Raw genomic sequence first — 24073 nt, 5'->3', positions numbered from 1 at the left:
ACCACATTTCTAGCCTGGTGGCAGTCTCAGCCTCTACCAGCAATGCAGTCTTACCAAGTCAGTCTGGGATTTTCTGGTTAGCAGTAGTGAAGTAATTCTCCTGATAGACCCTTCATCACTTCCCCAAAAGATGAAGCAATCCACTTTCTTAACTCTCAAGGTCCAGAATCAATGCAGATGGTGACTGCAGCCATGAAATTAAAAGATGCTTGCTTCTTGGAAGAAAAGCTATGACCAACCTAGACAGCATATTAAAAAGCAGAGACATAACTTTATCAGCAAAGGTCTGTCTAGTCAAAGCTATGGTTTTTCCAGTAGTCATGTATGGATGTGAGAGTTGAACTATAAAGAAAGCTGAGTGCTGAAGAATTAATGCTTTTGAACTGTGGTGTGGGGACTCTTGAGAGTCCCTTGGACAGCAAGGAGATCCAACCAGTCCATCCTAAAGGAAATCAACCCTGAATATTCCTTGGTTGGATTGATGCTGAAGCTGAAACTCCAATATTTTGGCCACCTGATATGAAGAACTGACTTATTGGAAAAGACCCTGGTGCTGGGAAAGATTGAAGGCAGGAGAGAAGGGGATGACAGAGGATGAGATGGTTGGATGGCATCACAAACTTGATGGACATGGGTTTGAGCAAGCTACAGGAGTTGGTGATGGGCAGGAAGGCGAGGCGTGCTGCAGTCCATGGGGTTGCAAAGAGTCGGGCACGACTGAGCGACTGAACTGAACTGAATAAAGGTTTCTGTTTTGTATGGCTCCTTGGTGTGCTCAGTCACATCTGACTCTTTGCGACCCTAATGAACTGTAGCCCACCAGGCTCCTCTGTCCATGGGCTTCTCCAGGCAAGAATGCTAGAATGGGTTGCCATGCCCTCCTCCAGGGTATCTTCTCAACCCAGGGGTCGAACTCACGTCTCCTGCATCAGCAGGTGGGTTATTTACCACTTGCACCACCTGGGAAGCTCTCTGGGGTGGGATAGAAAATTCCACCCCTCTAATCACATGGTTGGTTCCCTGGCAACTGGCCCCCACCTTTAGGTTACCTGGGGGCATCCCCCCCAGTTAGCTCCTTAACATAACAAAGCCATCTGTATCTCAAAGGTTAAGACATTCCAAGGGTTTGGGGAGCTATGTGCCTGGAGCAATGGATGGAGATCAAATATACATATCTTATTATAAGTTATACTATCACAGAAGTTCATCTATGAATGGAATAAAAATGAGACTTGCTAGAATGTGTGTGAAGCCACTGAAGGGCTATTTCACATGGCATTTAAAGCCCAGAACAGGGCCCACTCACCCCAAGGGCCTCTCTTCAGACACACTGAGTCTGATTTGAAGGTCCCTTCTTGCTAAGTCTGTTTCCCATGGCCCCTCCTGGCTCCTGGGGCTTCATTAGGATAAAGAGCTATGGGCTTCCCAGGTACTGCAGTAGCAAAGAATCCACCTGCCAATGCAGGAGATGCAGGTTCAATCCCTGGGTCAGGAAGATTCCCTGGAGAAGGCAATGGCAACCCACTCCAGTATTCTTTCCTGGGAAATTCCATGGGCAAAGGAGTGTGGCTGGAGCCATAAAAAGTCATTCTTGACTGATAGTGGCAAAAGATGAAGAAAGGCACAGCTTTTCCTGCAGGAGAACCACAGCTGGTATATGTGAAGGGCTCTCAGAAAAAACAGACCTGATTTCTAGCATTTGCCAATTTCTGTGGTGTAAATATTCCCACCGTGGCTGATTTCCAGCCACCAATGGGATGTCACTGAGGAGTTAGTAGAGATGGTCACAAGTAGCTCTAGCCAGCCAGGAGAAGCCAGCACCAACCCACCACTGTGTGTGTGTGTGTGTGTGTGTGTGTGTGTTTGGGAAGAGTGGATGCATAAGAGAATGAATGAATGAACGAGAGAGACAGATACCAATTTTGCACAAGTGACAGGAAAGAACTGGAATGAATAGGATATTTTTTTATAACTGTGGTAAATAGACTTCACAAATAAAATAAGCCAGGATCAGTGTAAAAAGCACTTTAAGCAGCTTCTCCAAATTACTTTAAAAGAATCAGGCCTGTTTTGTCATAAAGGGCCATGATGACAAAGTGTACCAGCTCTACAAATTACTACCTCTGTGATCTTGGGCATGATACTTAATCTCGCTCTGTTTCCCCATCTGTAAATGACAGTGATAACACCCATCACAGGGCTAGTGTGATGAAGGGCCCTGGCAGAAGTGAAGTGAATTGAAAATGTTAGTTGCTCAGTCATGTCTCTTTGCAACCTCATGGACTGTAGCCCACCAGGCTCCTCTGTCCATTGGATTTCCCAGGCCAGAATACTGGAGTGGGTTGTCATTTCCTCATCTAGGGGATCTTCCTGACCCAGGGATCAAACCCGGGTCTCTTGCATTGCAGGAGGATTCTTTACCATCTGAGCTACCAGGGAAGCATGATGAAGGACTCTGGCAGACATGCAATGATGGTTCTTGAAATAAATTTTGAGTGAGTGTAGTGGGGGTCAGCGTGCAAGTGTGGAGTGTGGAAAGAGCATATACTGTGACACAGATAACCTCTATCCTGTTTCCATGAGCTTCCTAACTGTATGGGATACAAAATATATAGATAAAAGTAAAATGCTCTTTTTCCCCCAAACACCCTAATCAGTGTTTCAGTATCAAGATTCATTGGACCATTTTCATTTTCACTGTTCTTAACATTCTGGTCTAATTGATGGATTCTTTCATGAGTTGAGGCCCCTCTGAATCTCATTATACTGATGCTTCTGGGCATATTGATCCTCCTTAGGAATAAGGCAATAAATCGGCCACAGACCTAATGACCAAGCCCACTGCCAGGGGAGAGAATTCAGAAGGCAGGTTTCCTCACTGCATTGTCTGTCTTTAATTGAACTTTTATCATGAGCTTGAAAATCTGATTCAGCAGTAGCTATCAATGGCTTAAAAACATTTGCTCCCTTTGAGGTAGTAATTCCATCTCTGAGAATCAATTTCCAAGAAATAGTCTTCGATGAAAACAAAAATTTATACACAATGATAAGCATCACATTATTTATTACGAAAAAAAGGAAGCCACTCAAATGTTCAATAACAGGGGTCAAAAAAGTTTTGTTTATGAAACTATGAGAAGTGAAAGTTAAGAAAACTATGTTATCATGGGGGAAAAAACCTACAAGATGAGATTAGGTTTAAATAGGCAGCATATAGGGACTTCCTTGTTGGACTGGTGGTTAAGACTTTGCCTTCTAATGCAAGGAATATAAGTTCGAACCCTGGTTGGGGAACTGATTCCACATGCCTCAAGGCCAGAAAACCAGAACAAAACAAACAAGAAGTAATATTGTAACAAATTCAATAAAGACTTAAAAATTTTTAAATGCATGTGAATATTTTTTTAAAAAGCAGCATATAAATTATACTACAATTATGAATATTGGAAACTTACCTATAGGGATAAAAAAGGACATGGGCCAAAATAGCAACAGTTATTTTGTTTTTATGGTTTTTGATATTTTCTTCTTAAAAGTTTTCTCTATTTATACATGTTTTTGTAACAAACACACATTACTCAAAATTAAATTTCATAATCTAAATTTTTAATAGTATATGTAAGTATACTGTGGCCTTTCTAATCAAATATAGAAGTATATTAGAAAGCACTAACAGACTTTATTTTCTTGGGCCTCAAAATCACTGCAGACAGTGACTGCAGCTATGAAATTAAAAGATGCTTGCTTCTTGGAAGAAAAGCCATGCAAACCTAGACAGGATATTAAAAAGCAGAGACATCACTTTGCTGACAAAGATCCGTATAGTCAAAGCTATGGTTTTTCTCCTAGTCATGTATGGATGTGAGAGCTGGACCATAAAGAAGGCTGAGAACCAAAGAATTGATACTTTTGAAATGTGGTGCTGGAGAAGATTCTTGAGAGTCCCCTAGACAGCAAGGAGATCAAACCAGCCAATCCTAAAGGAAATCAACCTTGAATATTCATTGGAAGGACTGATGCTGAAGCTGAAGCTCCAATACTTTGGCCACCCAATGTGAAGAACTAACTCAATGGAAAAGACCCTGATGCTAGAAAAGATTGGAGGCAAGAGAAGGGAGCGGCACAGGATGAGATAGTTAGATAGCATTATCAGTTCAATGGACACAAATTTGAGCAAACTCTGGGAGATAGTGGAGGACAGAAGAGCCTGGTGTGCTGCAGTCCATGGGGTCACAAAGAGTCAGACATAACTTAGTAACTGAATAACAACAAGATAGCCTTTCTAACAAGGCCAGCAGCTCTATAAGAAGGAACACATATAATGTATAATGATATTTCTCATTCTTCACTTGCTGGAAATACTTAGTCTAATGTCCTATTCTACAGCATTAATGTGATCTGTACTCACTCTCCCATGGATACAACCTTGAGTTCGTTTTATGTGGCTGAGTCAGTAACTTAATGGGGCCTGGAATTTGCTTATGCACAGAAATGCAAAGAAAAGCCACTTGCATCATCTGAAAAATCGGATATAAATGCCATATCAGAGTCTATTTCTCCACCAGGATAAATTCTTCTGTGTTTCTCAAGAGTTTTAGTTCAGTCTCGTTTATCTGTTCAGGCACATTTTTGATCCAATAAGTAGCTCAGGAAGGAGTTACTCTAAATTCTATGCCTGTAAATACTATCTTCCATTCATAGGATGAGCACTGGAATGCCTCTAACTTGCTCCTAATACAACTCCCCTCCAAGCCACCCTCTACATGATAACCACGGTGGTCTTTCTAGAATGTAGCTCTGGTCCTGACAGTCCTCCACCTGGCTTAAGATCTTCAGTGGCTCCCATGGGCACATCAGGTCCTCTTCCATCTTCCCTGTGAGCACACTTTCCCCTCACCCTCTAAGGACCACTCGCAGCCAGTTCTTACTATCTCCAGACACAGCATATGGGGTGTGTATGTGTGTGTGTGTGTGTGTGTGTGTGTGTGTGTGTGTTAGTTGCTCAGTCATGTCCAACACTTTGAGACCCATGGACTGCACATGTTTTAATAAGGAAAGACACAATGAGGAAAGTTGCTGGCCAATTCACAACTTCCCCCAATCCTTTTTTCTTTTGTCATCTCCCAACCTAGAGGTTGGAAAGGTGAAAATTGGCCCTCAGGAAGGAGCGGCCATGGAACATATTTATGGGCAGACTTGGCCAGTGAGATACAGAACAAAGTCTGCTGGAGCCACCTAGGAAAGGTTTACCTTCCCCTTCCCTCTTGGGACACAGATGTGAAGCCTGAAGCTGGGGCAGCCGTGTTGTGACCATGAGGCACTTATCACCAGGAAGAAACACCAACAAGCTGCAGACAGTGGATCCGAAGGAGGGAAAGCAGCTGAGTGGTTGCTGGTATCACTGAGATGCCAGACCAGCCTCCAGACCATGCAGCTCTGACTCCTTGAAGAGTGATTAAGGGGTTCTATTGCTTGCCAATACATGTCTCTTATTGGACTCACTCTTTCCTTACATAGAAAATGCACACGAAATGGTAACTTCAGCTCCTGGAACGTTCTAGAAGATCAGTCCTTGTTATTCTCCTCTCCTTTCTTCCTCAGTATCCCTTTTGGGCCATATTTGCTCACCTGTCGGGAACACACTGTACCCAAAGCTGCACATTTTACTGCGAGATACCAGGCCGTGTATCTGTACATGGGATTTGACTGCCTGGGACAAAAATCAAGTTTAAGTTGATTTGGAACTTTCCAGCGAGGATCTCTTCCATCCCCAGGGATGCAGAGGTTTCCACACACAGCTGTAACCAATTATACAAGCACCACTGGGAAGAAACCTTTCTGTTTCTCCTTGGCTGTGACTTTTTTCCTTCTTACTCTGCACTGCCTTCCTTCACGGTGACAGAGAACCTGATACACTGACAGCTCCTGAAGTTACCGTGGCACCTGTACCCAGAGAGAATGGGTCTCTGTTTCAAAATGAAAAATTCTGGAATTCTGATTGGCCTGCTTGGGGCAGGTGTCTGGCTGTGGGCCAATCAATGATGAGGAGATGGAGCGGAGCCACCTAGGTTCCCCCCGCCGCAGAGCAGATGTGGAGCAGGCTCTGTGCCCAGCTGGACCCCAGCTGCTGGGCTGGTCTCCCTCACACCACAGCTCCTGCCCACCTTCCCCAGTACAGAACTGGTCGCCCCAGGACAGTGTGAGTTACTCGAGGGCAAAAGTCAGTATTCTGTTGTTCATAAAAACTGTCTTGGTTTGAGTGCCTCCCAAAGCAGAATCTGAGACTTCTAAGTAGTGCACAGAAGTCCCTTTTCTGCTTAGAGGACGGGAGCCCATGCTTGAGGTGGGCACAAGGTGGTCTGAGGGCCTTGGAACAAGTCACTGCTGCTGAGAGCAGAGGCTCCAGGGTGTGGCATTGGGGCCCCAACACATCTGCTACACAGACAGAGAAGGGTGCAACCCCAGAGCTGCCTTTTCTTAGATGTTGGAGGGGTCCCTGGTTCAAAGCAGAACTAGCCTGACCTAAGTAAAGATTTGGCCAAACAAAAGTAGATCCAGACAACAAGGTCCTACTGTATAGCACAGGGAACTATATTCACTATCCTGTGATAAACCATCATAGAAAAGAATATGAAAAATAATATATATATATAAATATATATATAACTGAATCATTTTGCTGTATAGCGGACATTAAGGCAACATTGTAAATCAACTATACTTCCCTGGTGCCTCAGATGGTAAAGAATCTGCCAGCAATGCAGGAGACCTGGCTTCGATCCCTGGGTTGGGAAAATCCCGTGGAGAAGGGAATAGCAAGCCACTCCAGTATTCTTGCCTGGAGAATTCCATGGATGAGGGGCCTGGTGGGCTGCAATCCATGGGGTTGCAACGAGTAGGACACAACTGAGCAACTAACACTTTCACTTAACATACTTCAGTAAAAAAAATTTTTTAAGTGTATCCAGGATTTCCAGACCACCTGTGTGGTACCTACCATACCAGATGCTCCCAACATTTTTTTTTTTTTTTTGGAAATTCTCTAATACTAGCATTCCTGTCTTTTCATCTCCATATTATAGAAGATGGGCTGAGGCTCAGAGATGTTAAGTAACTTGTCCAAAGTCACCCAACTGGAAAGTGGCAAAACAGGCATTTGAAATCAGAACTACCCTGCTCGGTGAAGACTAGATTCCTACATGGCACCTTGCTGTCCCTTGGAGAGGTTCAGTCCAAAGGGAAAGTCAGGGCCTGAGGGTCCCTGAGAAGAAGACCTCATTCACACAGCTCTGCTCAGCGAGTCTGGTTTGCAAAAGCCAGACAGAACCCCTTGGATGGAGGAGCCTGGCAGTCTACAGTCCATGCAGCCGCCAAGAGTGACATGGCTGAGAGACCTAAGATAAGAAAATAAAATTAAAATGTCCAGAAAAATATAACTGAAAAATCTCAGTGAGCTCCAAAAAAAGAAAAGAAAAGAATGACAACTGTGGGCCAGGATGCAGAAAGGTTTGTGGGTTTCAGTTCCTCTATTTCTACCTTGAGTCTTGAGGCACATGCACTGCCCCGGGGGAGGTTGCCTTATTGGGCTCTCTAGTGTTTTCTGTGGTCGCCCCAGGTCTCAGTTCGTACAGGTCATCTGGAGGTGTCCAGTCTCTGATGCCTGTAAATCATCATGAGCCAAGCAAAGACCCAGGGTGAGGCGATGCAGTCAGCTCAGAGTGCAGTGAGATGCCATGGTCATTCATCAGAGAGCCAGGGACCAGACAGATGCAAATGACGGCTAGGAAAAATGATGCCAGGGCCCGAGGGTGAGGCACAGTGAAAGGGCGACACTCGACAAAGAAACCACACTGTCACTTCTGTCATCAGGAAGCTCCCAGAAGAAGCCCCCAGAGAGAGGAGACCCCAAAATTCAACCACAAAACAGGAGAGACTCCCCGGCAGGACCCCTCCACCACAGCAGGGGTGCCAAGCATTGAGGACCACGGAGCAGAAAGCGCGCTCAGCTCTGGGTTACAATCCTTGCAAGTCTTGTGTGAAAATTCATGTGACGCCACGCCGCTGACCCTGACACACAGCATGAGTCCATCCACTGGTGGTTTCTTTCTCTCCCCTCCTTCCCCAGCCATCACCGGCAGCCCCAGTTTTGTCTGAATGTTATGCTTTTGTCATCCGGACCTTTCAGCTCATCATGATACTGAGCACCCTGGGGCTCCCCCACTGGTCTTTCTCACATCCACTTGTAACCCTGCTATCAACTTTCCAAACAGCGGACACAGTGAACCACCGCCAGGGCAGTTCACATCTCCACTTTAAAACTCTCCAGCAGCACTTAGGAGAAAACAAAAACTGCCACCCCAGCATCCAGCCTCCTGGATAGCCAGCCTCCCTGACCGCATCCCCCAACAACCCCTCCCCATGCGTGCTGCCCTCCAGGGACACTCACCTTGGACCACCCCTGGAGTCTCCACATCCTTTCTTGCCTCATGACTTACATATGCTCTTCCCCTTACTATGATGCTCTTCCCCATAGCACCCAGACGGCCTCTACTCATCCTTCAGATCTTAGCTTAATTGTTGCTTCCTCTGAAAGCTTCCCCACCTAGGGTCCCCGGTCATAGACCCTCATGTCCCTCTTCCTAGCAATGACAAGAGTTTAAATTGATTCATTTCTTGTATCAGCATTTATGTACCATTTCAGTCTGCTGTTAGTTCTGTGAGGCTAGGATGGTGGGTCTGTCTCACTCCTGGCCAGAACACCCATGCCAAGCCCAGCATCTGGCACATCAAAGGCATTTAATAGATATTTGATAGATAAAATATTTGATAAAGAAATGAATGTCACTTATCTTGGACAGATAACATGTCATCCTGGGTTAAAAAGACCTTCAAAGGAAGTTTCTATTCTTCACTTACATTTGGGTTTTAATGGTTGTGTGTGTGCTAAGTTGCTACAGTCCTGTCCAACTCTTTGCGACCCCATGGACTATAGCCCACCAGGCTCCTTTGTCCGTGGGATTTTCTAAGCAAGAATACTGGAGTGGATTGCCATGCCCTTCTCCAAGGGATCTTCCTGACCCAGGGATCGAACCTGAGTTTCCTACATCTTCTGCATTGGCAGGCAGGTCCTTGACCCCTAGCACCACCTGGGTTAGTCATCTTTTTTTTTCAGAGAAAGAGATAAGGTGAAACAAAAAGAATTTTGGATCTTTTACTGACAAGAAACACCAATGTTTCTCTCCCCTTTAAGAAATGATCTAACAGGGACTTCCCTGGAGGTCCAGTGGTTAAGACTTCACCTTCCAATACAGGAGGCGCGGGTTCCATCCCTGGTAGTGATATCAAGATCCCACATGCTTCACAGCCAAAAATCCAAAACACAAAACAGAATCAATATTGTAACAAATTCAATAAAGATTTTAAAAATGGTCCACATCAAAAGAAATGATCTAATAGTCATATGGTCATCATCACACAGTATTCAGGGTGTGCAGTGTGGAGAGCTGGATTCTGGTCATCACACGCCCCACCAGGACGGAGCACTGCCCTCGTCTCCTACATCACAGATGAAGAAAGGGAGTCATGGATGCTGAATGCCTCGCCCAAGGTGACCCACCTAGAAGTCAGTGTTTCTGGAGGTCAAACCTGGGCAGTTTAGGTCCTGAACCACAGTCCCAACCATTCACATCACCACCTTTGGAGGGAGAAAACCCGCCCCATCTCAGCACAGCTAAGTCTTTGCCAGCAGTCAAGTTAATCAGTCATGATCTTGTCTCCTGCTCCATGTTGGGTTCCCACACTCTGCGGCCGCACAGACAAGGGGAGTCAGGGCCGGGCCTGGGCTGGATGCAGCACGTGATCTCAGAAGGAAGCTTTCAGAGGAAGGCAAGAGCGACTCCCGGCTTAGTTGCTGTCTGGTGAATCGACTCTCCCTGGGGCCACCTCTCAAAGGCACTTTAGGGAACCTGATCGCCTATGTGGCCCTTCTGAATTTAGTTTCTTTTGCAGGCAACTCCAGAAGTTTATGCCTGGTGGAGTGGGCCACAGTGGAGGTCACCTGAATCCAGACTTCTAGTCAAAACTGCCTGGGAGCTGGCAGAAGTGTCAATCCCTGGACCCCTCCTAAACCAAGCAGAGGGAGCCTCCTGGCCTGAAGACCAGGCATCAGGGTCATTTAAAGCTTCTCTGGGCATTTATTAATGGTCCAGTCCACACTCCTCTCCAGGCAGATGGAGAGACTGCAGCCTGGAAATGCCGAGGGCTCACTCAAGGGTTCACAGGGGCTGGTGGTTTTCAAACACAACTTGTTAATGCAGCTTCTGTTAGGACAGATATGAGCCTGTGTCTCCTCTGGTGAGCTGCAGGGTGGGCAGATGTGGGCCCTCAGGGCTCCCCATTCTCATTCAGGGTCCCTCAGCTGTGCCTTTTCTAAAGTTGGAGGTGCTGCCACTGACTCTGGGGCCTGTTTTAAGTTCAGAGGAGGCCCCAGCTCTTCAAGTTGGCAAATATGGTGTGCAGTTTCAGTGGACACTGAAGCTCAGGAAGGTTCTGGAAGTCTGGCTGGACTAGCTGGGGATAACATGTCTGCCCACTCACTCCTCACAAGCTGTGGACTGAGGCAGATGTAGACGGGGGTGGAGGTAGCGGGTACAGCCCTTTCTGGGGAGACTCATATGCCTCATTGCCTCCCGCAGCCCTACTGACCCTTTGCAGGTAAGCTGGTTCAGGACATGCCCCAAAAGCGCAGATGGTGAGGATGGCCACTCTGCCTTCAAGAGCCTCCTCTGTGTCTTTCCTGAAACCTGGGAAAATGGACATGGTGTTGAGCAGGAGCCCCTTTGCAGGGTTTGCTGCTGTGAGCAAGAGGGGTCACAGCTTGACCAGTGGGTTCTGGAAGGACCACAACAGACAAAATCGCTGTTGAAATAAAAGTGGGCAGAGAAGGAGTGCTCACACTCTGAGCTTCAAGCAAGGCACACTTTATGAGATGCTTTATCTGAATCAACTCCGAATCAGGGCTTTCTCAGGGACTCGTCGTCATGATGCGCTGCACAGTCACTAGGAGCTCAGTCATAGAGTCAGACCACAGGGTCCAAATCCCACCTCTGCTCTCACAGCTCTGTGATCGCGGGCAAGCCTGTTAACCTGTGTTTCCACGTCTATAAAGAGGTATGAGAATAACATACACTCTTCACAGCCTTGGTTGTGATGGAGTGAGTGCACATGCAAAGTGCTTTTAACACAGCCTGGAGCATTATAAGCACTTATGTGTTAGCTGCTGTCTTAGTCCATGCCTGCTGGGATTAAAAGTACCATCAACTGGGTGGCTTACCTACCACAGAACTGTAACTCCTCATAGTTCTGGAAGCTGGAGGGCCAGATCAGGGTGAGAACCCTCTTCCAGCCTGCAGACTGCCAACTTCTCTCTGTGTCCTCACAGGGCAGACAGGGTGAGGGAGCTCTCTGGGGTCTCTTTTATCAGGGCACTAATCCCACTCATGCAGGCCCCATCCTCCTGACCTAAGTAACTCCCAAAGGCCCCACTTCCTCATACCATCACCCTGGGGGTTAGGGCTTCAACATAGGAATTTGCGGGAATACAAACACTCGGTCCGTAACAGTTATGAATATTGTTCAGCTTATGTGATGAGGGCAGGAGAATAAAGAGCCAGTTTGAGTTTTAATTGCAAGTACTAGGATGAGATAGTTGGATGGCATCATCCACTCAATGGATATGAGTTTGAGCAAGCTCCGGGAGATAGTGAAGAACAGGGGAGCCTCGCATGGTACAGTCCATGGAGTTGCAGAGTCAGACATAATTGAGCGACTGAACAGCAACAGCATGATGGTAGAGCAAAAGTAAACGACTTTGTTCTGATCAGCAAGAAAGATGTGATGCTAGTTCTGCAGGTGACTAAAAATTGATCCCCTTGAGCAAAGAAGCTGAACCCCTAGGAAGCCTCGGTTTGTGCCCCATGACCACAAGTGACCCTTAGATCACAGGTCAGGGAAACCGTGAGGTGTGACTCACTGATTTGACTAATGCCTCTAGACCTGGGTGAGCTGTGGGGGTGGGGGTCAGAAAGGACCCTGTCCATCCATTTCTGGGCTCCTGTATCTTGAGGGGATCCCAGGAGAAGAGAAGGGTCCCCGTGGGGATGTGAGGTTGCTTGCTGTAGAGTAGGTGATGGAGCCCCTTCCAGTCTCCTGTTGTTTCCCTTTGGTAAGTGTTCTGCATTGTTCATCACCGCCTGGGTGAGGGGATTCTCTGGGGGCTCAGAGAGAAGCCAGAGACTCATCCCAGTTGCGTGGTTGGCTGGGGAAATACTATATGACTCCTGTAGACAAATGAGCCTGAGCCCTGGGACAAATGCCATCTGGGAAACATACATGCATGCGTGTCTATGTAATGCACATGGTGGCATGTCTCTGTGCACAGACAGTGAGAGAGATGAATGACATAAGACGATTCTGATAAAGTGAGGAATGTGGGCTAGAGGCGGCTTCCAGCTGATGGAAGCCACTGAAGCCTTCGAGGAAGAATTTGCTTCTGAAGCAGCATCCCAGGGCAGCAGGGTTTAGGTATGGACGAAGCCGTGAGAAAGACACGGGGTGGGGAAAGGTAGCATGTGTCTTGAGAGGAGCCAGAGGGTTGGGTGCGTTGGCAGGTGGGGTTGGAGTGAGAGGAGGGGGAGTGAGAACTGGAGAGGGTGGCAAAGACTACCAATGCCGAGTTTAGGGGTTTGGACTTTTCCCTGCAGATGACGGTGAGAGATTCGAGAAGTATTTTTATACATGGCAGTGATATAAAAAGTGCTGCTCTTTGAAAAAAAAAGAGCAGTCTGTTGTGTGGTGCGGGGTGGGGGTGAGAAAATGGGGGCGGGGGAGCTGGTCTGAGGGTGCAAGCAGAGGGCTGGTGATGGAAGGTGGAGAACTCAGCTCCTCCATTAGACACAAAAGGCAACAGAGCAGCTTTCTGATCCCACTTGGATGTCCCTGCAGGAACCAGTAACTAGAGCAGCCACAGCCCAGAGCTTGGCCACCAGCTCTCTAGTTTCTGCCGAGGGGGCGGGGAGTGATGGGAACTCAGAGAAAACACAAATGGAAAGATCTCAGAGTGGCGGCCCAGCTCAGACTGCAGCATTGTTAAAAGAGATATGAATAACCTTGTGGGTTGGGGTAGTGCACGCTTGGTCCCTGACTGCTCAGAGACCAGCTTTTATCAAGTTGGTTCAACTTGACACTCATCCACCCACAGCTTCCAGTCCTGTGCTGGGTGTTGGGGAAATGCAGAGGACAAGACAAAGTCCTTGGCCTCAAGGAGCTTGTACTTGGGGGGACAGGGTGTGGGGCGAGCCTCTAAAAGGGCTGGCCCTGCATGTGACGGGTGACCCCATAGAGGACATCAGAGGAGGAGGTTCTGACTTACTGCTTTCCTGTCTCAAGTGTGGACTGTCAGCACTTTGGGGGCAGGAACAGGGCTGCCCCCTCAACGCCTGCCGCCCTGGTTGCCCCGGGTGCAGGGTAGACACATTGTATGTTTATGAACGGAGGGATGGATGCACAAGGAGCTGAAGGCATAGAGGGACCCAGGGAGTTTGCTGGCCTGCAGCCTCCACGAATCTGCCTGCGATGCAGGAGGCCCGGGTTTGATCCCTGGGTTGGGAAGATCCCCTGGAGAAGGGAATGGCTACCCACTCCATATTCTTGCCTGGAGAATGCTATGGACAGAGGAGCCTGGTGGGCTACAGTCCATGGGGTCGCAAAGAGTCGGACATGACTGTGCGACTTTCACTTTTCAGCCTCCAAGCTCCAAGTAACTCATCACTCACAGTCTCTTAACTGGTTATGTTTTCTGAGTCTCTCAAAGACCCTCTGAAGGCAGGAGGATGGAGCTTCATCTCACACCATGCCTCCCTCTTGACTGCCCTAAATTTTAATTAGTCATAATCATTATAAACGTGTTTATAGCACTTCAGCATTTCCAAACCACTTCCTGCACATTATCTCCCCGGGATCTCACGCAACTGCGTTAAGGCAGGAAGATGATCAGGGCATCTGTGACTCTCCCTGTCACATGAGGGAAGGGAACCGATGTCTTCCATGTGCCCTCGGGTGCTGCTTGCCTTCCACATGCTCTCATTATCCTTACTTTTACACATGTAGTTTATTTAATTATCTCTGCAACAAGGCCAGGCCATTATTATTCCCGTTTTACAGACGTGAAACTCATATGCAGGGAAGTCAAGCAAGGCGCCCAAGGGAGCACAGCAAGTGAGCTGAGATTCAAACTTGGTTCTGTCTGATTCCAAGTCTAGTCATAATGACAACAAAAGTGATACGTACGGTTATGGTGATGACGGTGGTGATGGGCACTTATTGAGCGTTAACTCTGTGCCAAGCACTGAGCCTGGCATTTGCATATTTTATTAAATGAATACTCACTGAGTACTAATTAATTAATTTAATACTCAATACTAATTTAGTACTCCTGACAATCCCCTAGGGTCGCTGCTGTTATTATCCACTGTGTTGTTTCACTGGGCCAGTTGCATTGGGGAGTGTGTATTTCAGAGAAGGTGATAAGGGGCTGTTACCTGACGCTTCACAGGCATTAAGTAACTCCAGGTTTAACGCTTTGCACAACCAGTTTAGGGCTCAGTATATAGCATGGCGACAATGTGTACAAAATAGAAATGAACCAGACAGTGGGGGATTTCCTTCCGAGATGCATAAATGAACTACACCTCTAGACTTAATACTATTCGAATTTTATTTTCACTGTGTGGCTTCCCAGGTGGCAGAGTGGTGAAGAACCCACCTGCCAACACAGGAGATGCAAGAGACAAGGGTTCAGTCCCTGGGTGGGAAAGACCCCCTGGAGTAGGAAATGGCAAACTGTTCCAGTATCCTTGCCTAGAGAATTCCATAGACAGAGGAGCCTGGCGGGCTACAGTCCATGGGATCCCAGAGCCGAACACGACCGAGCACGCACATGCTTATTCTCACAGACTCTAAAAAGGAAGACTTCATCTCTGAAGAATGAAATTTTTTCGAAGAATTCAAGGTCTTTCAAAATGGACTAGCCATCTTGGGTAACAGTGAGCTCCCCGATGCATTACAGGAAGACAAGAAGCCCCCCTTTGGATCTGCTTGAGCTTCAGTTGCTGTGGGGCATCAGGGCGGGACTAGGAAGGAGGCTGTGAAGGAACAGGAGGATTGTAAGATCTGGAAGGAGGTCTGAGCTGGCGCCAGACACCAGGCCACGGACAAGACCCTGGGGAAAAGGGCATCTCGAGGCAGTAAGGGCGAGTCCATGAAGAGGCCTGGGGACTGCACTCGCAGGAGGGGGAGCGGCAGAAGGTGGGGGTCTGGGCCCCAGGAGAGCACTCTGAACAGCAGCTCCTGGACAAGTGGGGTGAAAGGTCAAGTTCACAGGACCAGGAGGTGGTCTCGGGGCTGCCCAGGTGGAGACCTGCTGGGGGGGAAACCCATGTCTGAGGAGTGGGGCGGGGAGCACTGTGGGGAGCGGGCGGAGTGATGGAGACTGGGAAGCCTGACAGAGGAGACGGGTGGGAGCCTGCATAGTCTCTTGCCTATGTGGTTTGTGTTTAGCCTGAGACAAAGGAAACAGGGGTTTGGGAATGCTTAAAGGGAACGGCTGATTCTAAGAGAAGGCGCGGGGGAGGGGGGCAGAAGTGGCCGAGAGGGAGCCCCCTTCCTCTGGAGCTGAAAGAAAATGAGCTACATTAGGGATGGGGTGTTGATGACCTTCAAGACCCAAGGTCTCATGATGGGCTTCCCTGGTGGCTCAGTGGTAAAGAATCCACCCGTCAATACAGGAGACGAGAGTTCGATCCCTGAGTCTGGAAGATCCTCTGGAGAAGGAAATGGCAACCCACTCCAGTATTCTTGCCTGGAAAATCCCATGGACAGAGGAGCCTGGCAGGCTACAGTCCATGGAGTCGCAAAGAATCGGACATGACTTGGTGACTAAAAACAAATTCCAGGCAAAGGGGGACCTGGTGAGCACAGAGGCATGTGTTGGAAATGGTGACCATTCCTTCTGTAGCCTGAGAACTATAACATAAACCAGCTCAAGCTTGACCCAAGGCCACAGGGCCTGGCAGGCCGATGGTCACTCCGTCGGGTGGCACCAAAGGAGGTTCTGGAAGGAGTGAGCCATCCTGGAGGCAGCCAGTCTGTCACTGGAAACACTGACAGAAGGGTGGCTGCATCAAACAGACGGGTCCCTCTCTTAGGCATCCCCAAATTGGGTTTCTATGGCAACCCGCCTCTGACCTGCATATCCCACAGTCGTTCAGTTTCAGCAGAGCCCTTGCTGAGCGTGCACCCAGCCATCTCTGAGACTAGGAGGTGTGGTCCTGGCCCAGGGCAGCCATGGTCTTGTCAGGGAGGCTAAGAAAGACAGACACCCACCAGCATTTAGGGTAAGGACAGCTCAGGACTCCTCTTCAGGAACCAGGGATGGCTTCTGGAGGTGGCAACACCTCCTGAAAGTTGAAAGGAAGCTGGAGCTAGTGAGGCAGAGGAAGCTGGGGCTTGGGGGCGCTGGGAAGAGTGGCAATCTCGGGGAAAGTTCTCAGCAATGTAGAGAAAGAATGAAGAGAGACAAGGACGATTTCAAGGCAGAAGTACCCACGGGCAGATGGTGATGCTGTGGTGAGGTGAATCCCAAGGAAACTTTATCATATGTGTATATGTTTGTCAGGTTTGCATTTTCATAAGGAAGATGTATTAATTTGGTAACTTGAATAATCATAATAGTCAAAAAAGGGAATAATCCAAAATGTCCATCACCTGATGAATGGATAAACAAAGGATGGCATATCCACACAGAGGATTATTACTCAGCCACAAAAAGGAATGAAGTGTTGATGCTACAATGTGGATGAACCTTGAAACCACTTTGCTGAGTGAAGAAGCCAGACAGAAAAGGCCAAATATGCTAGGAGTCCATTTATATGAAATGTCCAGGAGAGGTAAATCCATAGAGACAGAAAGTAGGTGAGTGGCTGCCAGGAGCTAGTGGGGAGGAGGGAATGGGGATCGTCTGCTAACTGGGTATGGAGTTTGTTTCTTGGTTCCTGAAAATGTTCTGAAATTAGAGTGGTGCTGGCGGCAAAACACTGGGAATGCACTAAAACCCCCTGAATTGTAAATGATTTAATTGATTAAATTGAATGATTTAATTGACCAAATTGTAAATTGTTAAAAATGATTAGAATCATGAATTTTACATTATTTGTGTGTATGCTAAGTCACTTCAGTCGTATCTGACTCTTTGCAATCCTATAGACCGTACCTGCCAGGCTCCTCTGTCCATGGGACTCTGCAGGCAAGAATACTGGAGTGGGTTGCCATGCCCACCCCAGGGGATCTTCCCTACCCAAGGATCGAACCCACATCTCTTACATCTCCTACTTTGGTGGGTGGATTCTTTACCACTAGCACCACCTGGGAGGTTATTTACCTCCATTAAAAAAAATAATAGATGACCCAGCAGAGCACTTGTACCCGTAGACTTGGAGACCACATTTCTGAGCCAGAGGAAGAACTAAGATGATTGAAATAAACCAGTTCATAAGTAGAAAATGCCACACACTCACCCACCCCCATGACCATTCATTCTTCAGGCTTGCTGTTTCCCACCCGTCCAGGCCACCTGCCCGCTGGCCTTAGGGAGAACCACAGTGCCTCCATTGCCCCTTCACGTTCATTCATTCATTTATCCATTCATTCAATAAGGATTTTATGGGCGCTTTCTTTGTGTCCACATTTCAGGTAAAATGCATGGAGGTCCTGCCCTCTTGGGTCACTGCTGTGGAGGGGAAGACAGCCCAGGAGCAGGTGCACGTGGTCAATGGCCATGAGCGCTGTGAACCACCCAGGAGGGTCAGGGGTGGGGAGAGGACTGGTATGCAGTGTTGTCTGCAGCCAGCGGCACATCAAAGCCAACTGGTGCACTGGGAAGGCCCAGAGGGATGGGATGGAGAGGGAGGTGGGAGGGGGGATCGGGATGGGGAACACATGTAAATCCACGGCTGACTCATGTCAACGTATGGCAAAAACCACTACAGTATTGTGAAGTAATTAGCCTCCAACTAATAAAAATAAATGGGAAAAAAAAAAAGCCAAAGGATGGGTCATCCACAGGTGACCTGGTATCAGAGGCTCCAAAGCAGTTCTCACGGCAGCAGATGACTTGGCCACATGTGTCTAGGACCACCATCGGGCCCCCTGGCCTCCAGGGTGGAAGTCCTCTAGACCCTGCCGCCTTCTCCCGCCCATCACTGAGCACCGACTACTCCCCCGACAGACACATTCAACTCCTCCCCATCCTTCTGGCCTCGGACCCTTGTCCCTTTTGTTCCCGCTGCTTAGAACCTTCCTTCTTTCCACCCCTGTCCTCTGCCTGGTAACTTTTCCAGTCTTCATGTTTCTGCTCAGATGTGGCCTCCTCCAGGAAGCCTCCCTTAACTGCACTGCCCATTCGAGGTCAGGCACCTCCTCTGGCTCTCAGCACCGACCACACAGCGTCGCCATTGTCTGATTCCAGTTGTGTGTCCCTCAGTGGACCCTGAGCTCTGCCAGAACCAGAATCCTGCCTGCAGCTCTGTGTCCCAGTTCCACCTTGGTGGAGAGCTCTGCAACTATGGAGCTGCCATTAACACACGGAGCTTGCAATATGAAGGCACATAAAGTTTATAGCCTTCTATAAACATTAAATGTTCATAGTACACCTGATAATTTAATTGAGATGGAGCGCGTTAAGTCAAACGTAGAAATAAAAATCTTTCACAGAATTGCCCTGAACAATGTATCTTAATTCATATATTCTATTCAGTGAGTGTCCACCAGACGCAGACTCCTGGAATACAAACCGCAAAATATTGGCTCTTACAAGGTCAGGGGCGAAAACAAGAAACAGTAAATAAAGCTCTTTGGCGGGTGGGCTGGCTCTCTCTCGCTCTCTCCCCGTAGACACACACGCTCGCACACACACACACACACACACACATATATATATGTATATATATATACACACACACACACGCGCATGCGCGCACATGCTCACACTCAGCTTACCTCAGACAGTGGCAGCCAAGTCCTCTGTCACCAGGGGTTGCGTGGAGCCGATGATGAAGTACCTTTGTTTGCTCTGACCGGAAGCAGCCGGCAGGTCCGCAGGGACAGGACGGGAACAGAGGAGGCAAGATTCTCCATGAGCTTCTGGAGGAAGAGGGGTGGGTACTGCATGAGCTGGAGGCACAAACACCCCACACCTCCTAGAATAAAACATCTCTCCCGGGCCAGGAGCTGTTCTTACTGCGGAGGACACTTCATGTCACTTCCAAGGGGAGAGTGACTTCTGATGCTATACGGACAATTCCTAAGAGGGACACCTCCAAATTAATATTGAAATGCTTTTTAAAATCTGTTTTTCACCCACTATAGAATTTTTATGTACACCTTAAAACTATCTGGGGAAATAGTTTAAAAACCAAAGATATTTTTATGTGCATCTTAATACTATTTGGGGAAATAGTTTAAAAACCAAAGACATTTGCAGAAATAAATAAAAGTAAAAAAATAAGTCAGTGTCCCAGAGAATACATTTGTGTGTGTTTTCAATGGAATCAAGATTATAAAATTTCACAAGTGTTCTGATCTTGTATTATAAGAGTTCCTCAAAGCACCATATTTGTAGCAGCCATTGTGAACTGCTGCATAATCTGCCAGTTTATCGTTGTATACCCACCTCCTAACCCTGCCCTTGGTACACAGTAGGCACTCAGTAAGTATGTGTTGCATGAATGCTAAATGACCCATGTTTCATTGACGGGATATATTGCCATTTACTTAACCATTTCCTGCAGCTGGACATTGTGGTTGTTCCTAATAATTTGCTATTATAATCATACTGTGATAAATTGTGCAACTAGTTATATCTGTGTCTCAATGATCAACCAGAAAATCCCCTCAAAAGATTTTACCCAGGTGAAGGATGTGAACAGTTTTCAGCTTACAGGCTCATCTGCCAACAGACTTTTTTTTTTTTCAGGCCAATATCTGCCTTACTTTAAAGGCTGGAAGCTGGGTAAATATTCCTTTATCCCAAACCCAACACCAAGGCAGCTAGAATTTACATTTTGTTTTGCAAAAGCATGCACGTTCTCCTTTAGGAATAACATTACACTTTCTTGACTTGAATTCAGATATGAAATATATACTTTTGAGAAACCCAAGAGAACTGACTCTGATATGAATTGTATTTTAATAACAGTGACTTGCATCAGAAGCCAAAGGACAGAAGGGAAGGAGAGGGGAAATTTACAATTTACTCCTTATAAACAGAAAAAAACCCATAAGTGAGAAACTCAGGGAAATGAATCATCTGTGCCTTAAGACTGTCTTGAGTAAATACAGTTGGCGGCAAGCTCGAAGCTGCCTGGAGCTCTGCTTGAGTCAAACCCAAAGTCTCCATCAGTAGAGACCACCATAAATTGAGGGAGAATTAAAAGTTCAAGAGCCTGATCTGATTACCTAATTCTGCTACCATCTAACAAAGAGTCGAAGCGGAGAAGGCAATGGCACCGCACTCCAGTACTCTTGCCTGGAAAATCCCATGGACGGAGGAGCCTGGTGGGCTGCAGTCCATGGGGTCACGAAGAGTCGGACAGGACTGAGCGGCTTCACTTTCACTTTTCACTTTCATGCATTGGAGAAGGAAATGGCAACCTACTCCAGTGTTCTTGCCTGGAGAATCCCAGGGATGGCGGAGCCCGGTGGGCTGCCGTCTATGGGGTCGCACAGAGTCGGACACGACTGAAGCGACTTAGCAGCAGCAGCAGCAGCAGCAAGAGCTGAAGACGCTAGGTCATTAAGGGCTCTTATGACAATAAGCAGCTTTAAATACCTGCCACCCCTTAGCAGTCCATGGGGTCGCAAGAGTCGGACACAACTTGGCGACTAAACCACCACCACCACCCCTTAGCAAGTGAACTTTATTGGGCACTAACCAGAGGAGTGAAGTTTCAGATGGTTTTTACACGATAGGTTTATAGCTTCGTGAATGTGTATGGCCTTTAACTTCTGCTCCCGTGTTTACAGGACTCAGATGACACCTCCAGACGTGACAACCAGGTGTCATATGGAAATCGTTGGGTCCTGGCAGAGGTTGCCCATATTGTGAAAGGTGTGTTTATGTGCTCAGATGTGTCCAATTTTTCACAACCCCATGGACTGCAGCTGGCCAGACCCCTCCTGTCCATGGAATTTTCCAGTCAGGAACACAGGAGCAGGTTGCCATTTCCTACTCCAGGATCGTAAGGGGGTACAGGACTGAAAATCGGGGGGCCTGGGCTCCAGATGCTGTGACCACTCTAACACTGACATGCTTCGGGGCCTTGTTCAAGGTGCTGCCTCTCCCTGGCTTCAGATTCATCCTTCTTCCAGTAAGGAGCTTAGGTCAGATGGTCTCTGTGTGCCTTCCACTTCTTCGAAAATATCAACTAGAGATAAAAGTCACTACGTACGTGTTTACTATATGCCAGAGTCTCAAACACTCTATGGGGCCAACCCTTGACACCTCAAGCTCCTCTTTCTGTCATCTCAGACTGACTCTGGTTTCAAGTGTTGACTCAAACCATCTTCAAACTCCTCTGAGCTTTTTTTTTCCCCCTTCAATTGGCCACTTCATAAGGTTGCCAGGAGAGTCAAAACACTGAGGTTTCATAAACTTTGAAATGGAGAAGGAAGTGGCAACCCACTCCAGTAATCTTGTCTGGAGAATCCCATGGACAGAGGAACCTAGGGGGCTACAGTCCATGGGGTCACAAAGAGTCAGACACGACTGAACAACTAACACCACACTACTAAACTTTGAAATACTAGACAATTTTGACAATTTAAATCAGAGCATATCTGAGTGGCTCCTCCCCAGTATCACATCGGGGGGACAGATGGGGGAGCTTTGTAATGGGGTGCATGGAGAAAGAGCCTCCCAAGCCTCACGCACCTGGAGAGGTCAGATTGCTCCTCTAAAGCCTGGGTCACCCCTTTAGTAGGGGTACAATCAGCTCCAACATCTGTCTCCCTTAGGAGCACATGAGTCCCTGAGGGCAAGGACCACTTTTAGATTCAATTCTGCCATCCACTTTACTGGGACCAGGCATGGGAGCTCAGTTGCTCAGTCGTGTCGACTCTGATAATTTCTGGACTGCAGCCAGCCAGGCTCCTCTGTCTGTGGGATTTTTCAGGCAAGATCACTGGAGAGGGTTGCCATTTCCTCCTTTAGGGAATCTTCCCCACCCAAGGATGGAACCCAAGTTTCCTGAGTCTCCTCTGCATGGCAGGGGGATTCTTTATCCACTGGGCCATCAAGGAAGCCGGGTATGGAAGATACTCCAGAAAATGTTCAAAGGCATAGGTGGAAGGAGAGAGGTGGGGAGGGGACAAAGAAGGAAAGAGGGTGGGGGACCGCCCTGGGCAGGACTGCGTCAATGCTTTGTGCTTAGGGAGTGACGGTTCAGTTCGCCTGGCTCCCTTGCAATGAAGCAAGATCTGTTCTCCTGGGTCTTTTCCAAGGAGATTTGGATGAAAGCACCATGCCCGGATTTCACAGGTCACTGGAATCCATCTCTGTCAGGCCCAGCTGAAAAGACACTCCCAGAGTCTGGGACGGAGCTGGAAATACCCCACATAGAGCCCCCCGGGGCCTCACCATCCAGACACTTGGCTGTGTGTTCCCATGACCCTGGTGGTTTGTATCCAGGGCAAAACAGGGGCGGTTCTTAGGGGGTCTGAACAGCGCCAGGAGGAAGCACATTTGGTCTCTTGAGTAAAGGAACACACTCTCATGTCGGTGAAGATTTTCACTGTCAATCTCCCAATGGGGAGATGGAAATGACTGATCAGGATTCTCACTTCACGGAGGAGAAAAAAAGGCTTAGGAAAAAAGGGCTATTTTCCTTGAGGTTATGCAGCTCTTAAAGGCCAAACAGAACTAAAAACCTACTCTTTTTGACCCTGAACCCACTCTCCAAACACTCTGATTTGCCTTTGCCCTTATTCTCTCCATCCTGCTAACACAGAAGCCCTCCCCCGCTCCTGGGCTGACCCTGGTCCACTCTTTCTACTGGAGGATTCATTGGGTCCACCTCCTTCAGGAAGTCTTCTCTGAGTACGCATGCCAGCTCCCCACATCCACCCGCCCTGTCCAGACCCAGATGTCTTCCTCTGGGCTTTAACACAGACTTCATCACCTGTGTTGTCCTTGGCTTCGATGCCATCTGCTCCCTCTGTTCACTTATTTATGAAAATGTACAGAGCACCTAGAGGAAGGGAGACTGGGGCTGGGAAGTGAGTCCAGTGGTGCAAGGCCACCCAGAAGGTGGATGAGGAGCCATGGGAATGGATGTTCATTCAGTGAATTTAGAGAGAGTTGCCACGTTGACTCCCAAATGCTCAGCTCTTTCTAACATCTGCCTCTTTATGGGGCCGCATTTCTGCACAATATTTGGACATTAGCCTATCCTCCTGGTCAGGATGGCAGGTGTAACTCAGTAACCTGCCAGGTGTTAGCCCACCGGCCACCTGTTCACACAAGCACCTGCGTGCCTGCAGGACTTGGCTAAACGCTCCATAGAGCAGAGAGAGTATCATTTCCACTCTAGCATTTTCCATCCTTGGTCCATTTACTGAGGCATGAAGTCGAGCTCCTTTAGAGAATTCAACCATTAGAAAGGTGCGTTTAACTCCCAGATCTGCCACCTGATAGAAAGTAACTCTTGGAAAAAAAAAAAAAGAAAGTAACTCTTGGGAACCTCAGTTTCCTCTGGTGCCAGATAAGAATATCACCAGTTCCTGGATTGGTATAGATGATGCATTAATGATGATATGCAGCCCAGCTCCTCCTGGCATACAGCAGGCACACAATAAATGGCACAATATTATTGTCTGTGTTGACTGCTATCATCTGCTTTTATAATTGTATTGATGTATTTATTATTGGCTGTGCTGGGTCTTCACTGATGCACAGGCTTTTCTC

General features: G+C 47.7%; 1 protein-coding gene across 1 annotated transcript in view; it reads right to left on the bottom strand.

Annotated features, from left to right (window-relative positions):
• Window positions 1-24073, bottom strand: part of C26H4orf50 (chromosome 26 C4orf50 homolog) — a 132511-nt gene that overhangs the window by 7467 nt on the left and 100971 nt on the right. The window contains exon 14 of the mRNA XM_043448345.1: window positions 19111-19254. Coding sequence (XP_043304280.1) covers window positions 19138-19254 — 117 coding nt within the window. The 3' untranslated portion in view covers window positions 19111-19137. The remainder of the gene's footprint in view (window positions 1-19110; window positions 19255-24073) is intronic.

This window comes from Cervus canadensis, chromosome 26, assembly GCF_019320065.1.
Source record: "Cervus canadensis isolate Bull #8, Minnesota chromosome 26, ASM1932006v1, whole genome shotgun sequence".
Taxonomy (NCBI): Eukaryota; Metazoa; Chordata; class Mammalia; order Artiodactyla; family Cervidae; genus Cervus; species Cervus canadensis.
The sequence above is the reverse complement of the archived record's forward strand: the minus strand, read 5'-3'. Positions and strand labels throughout refer to the sequence as shown.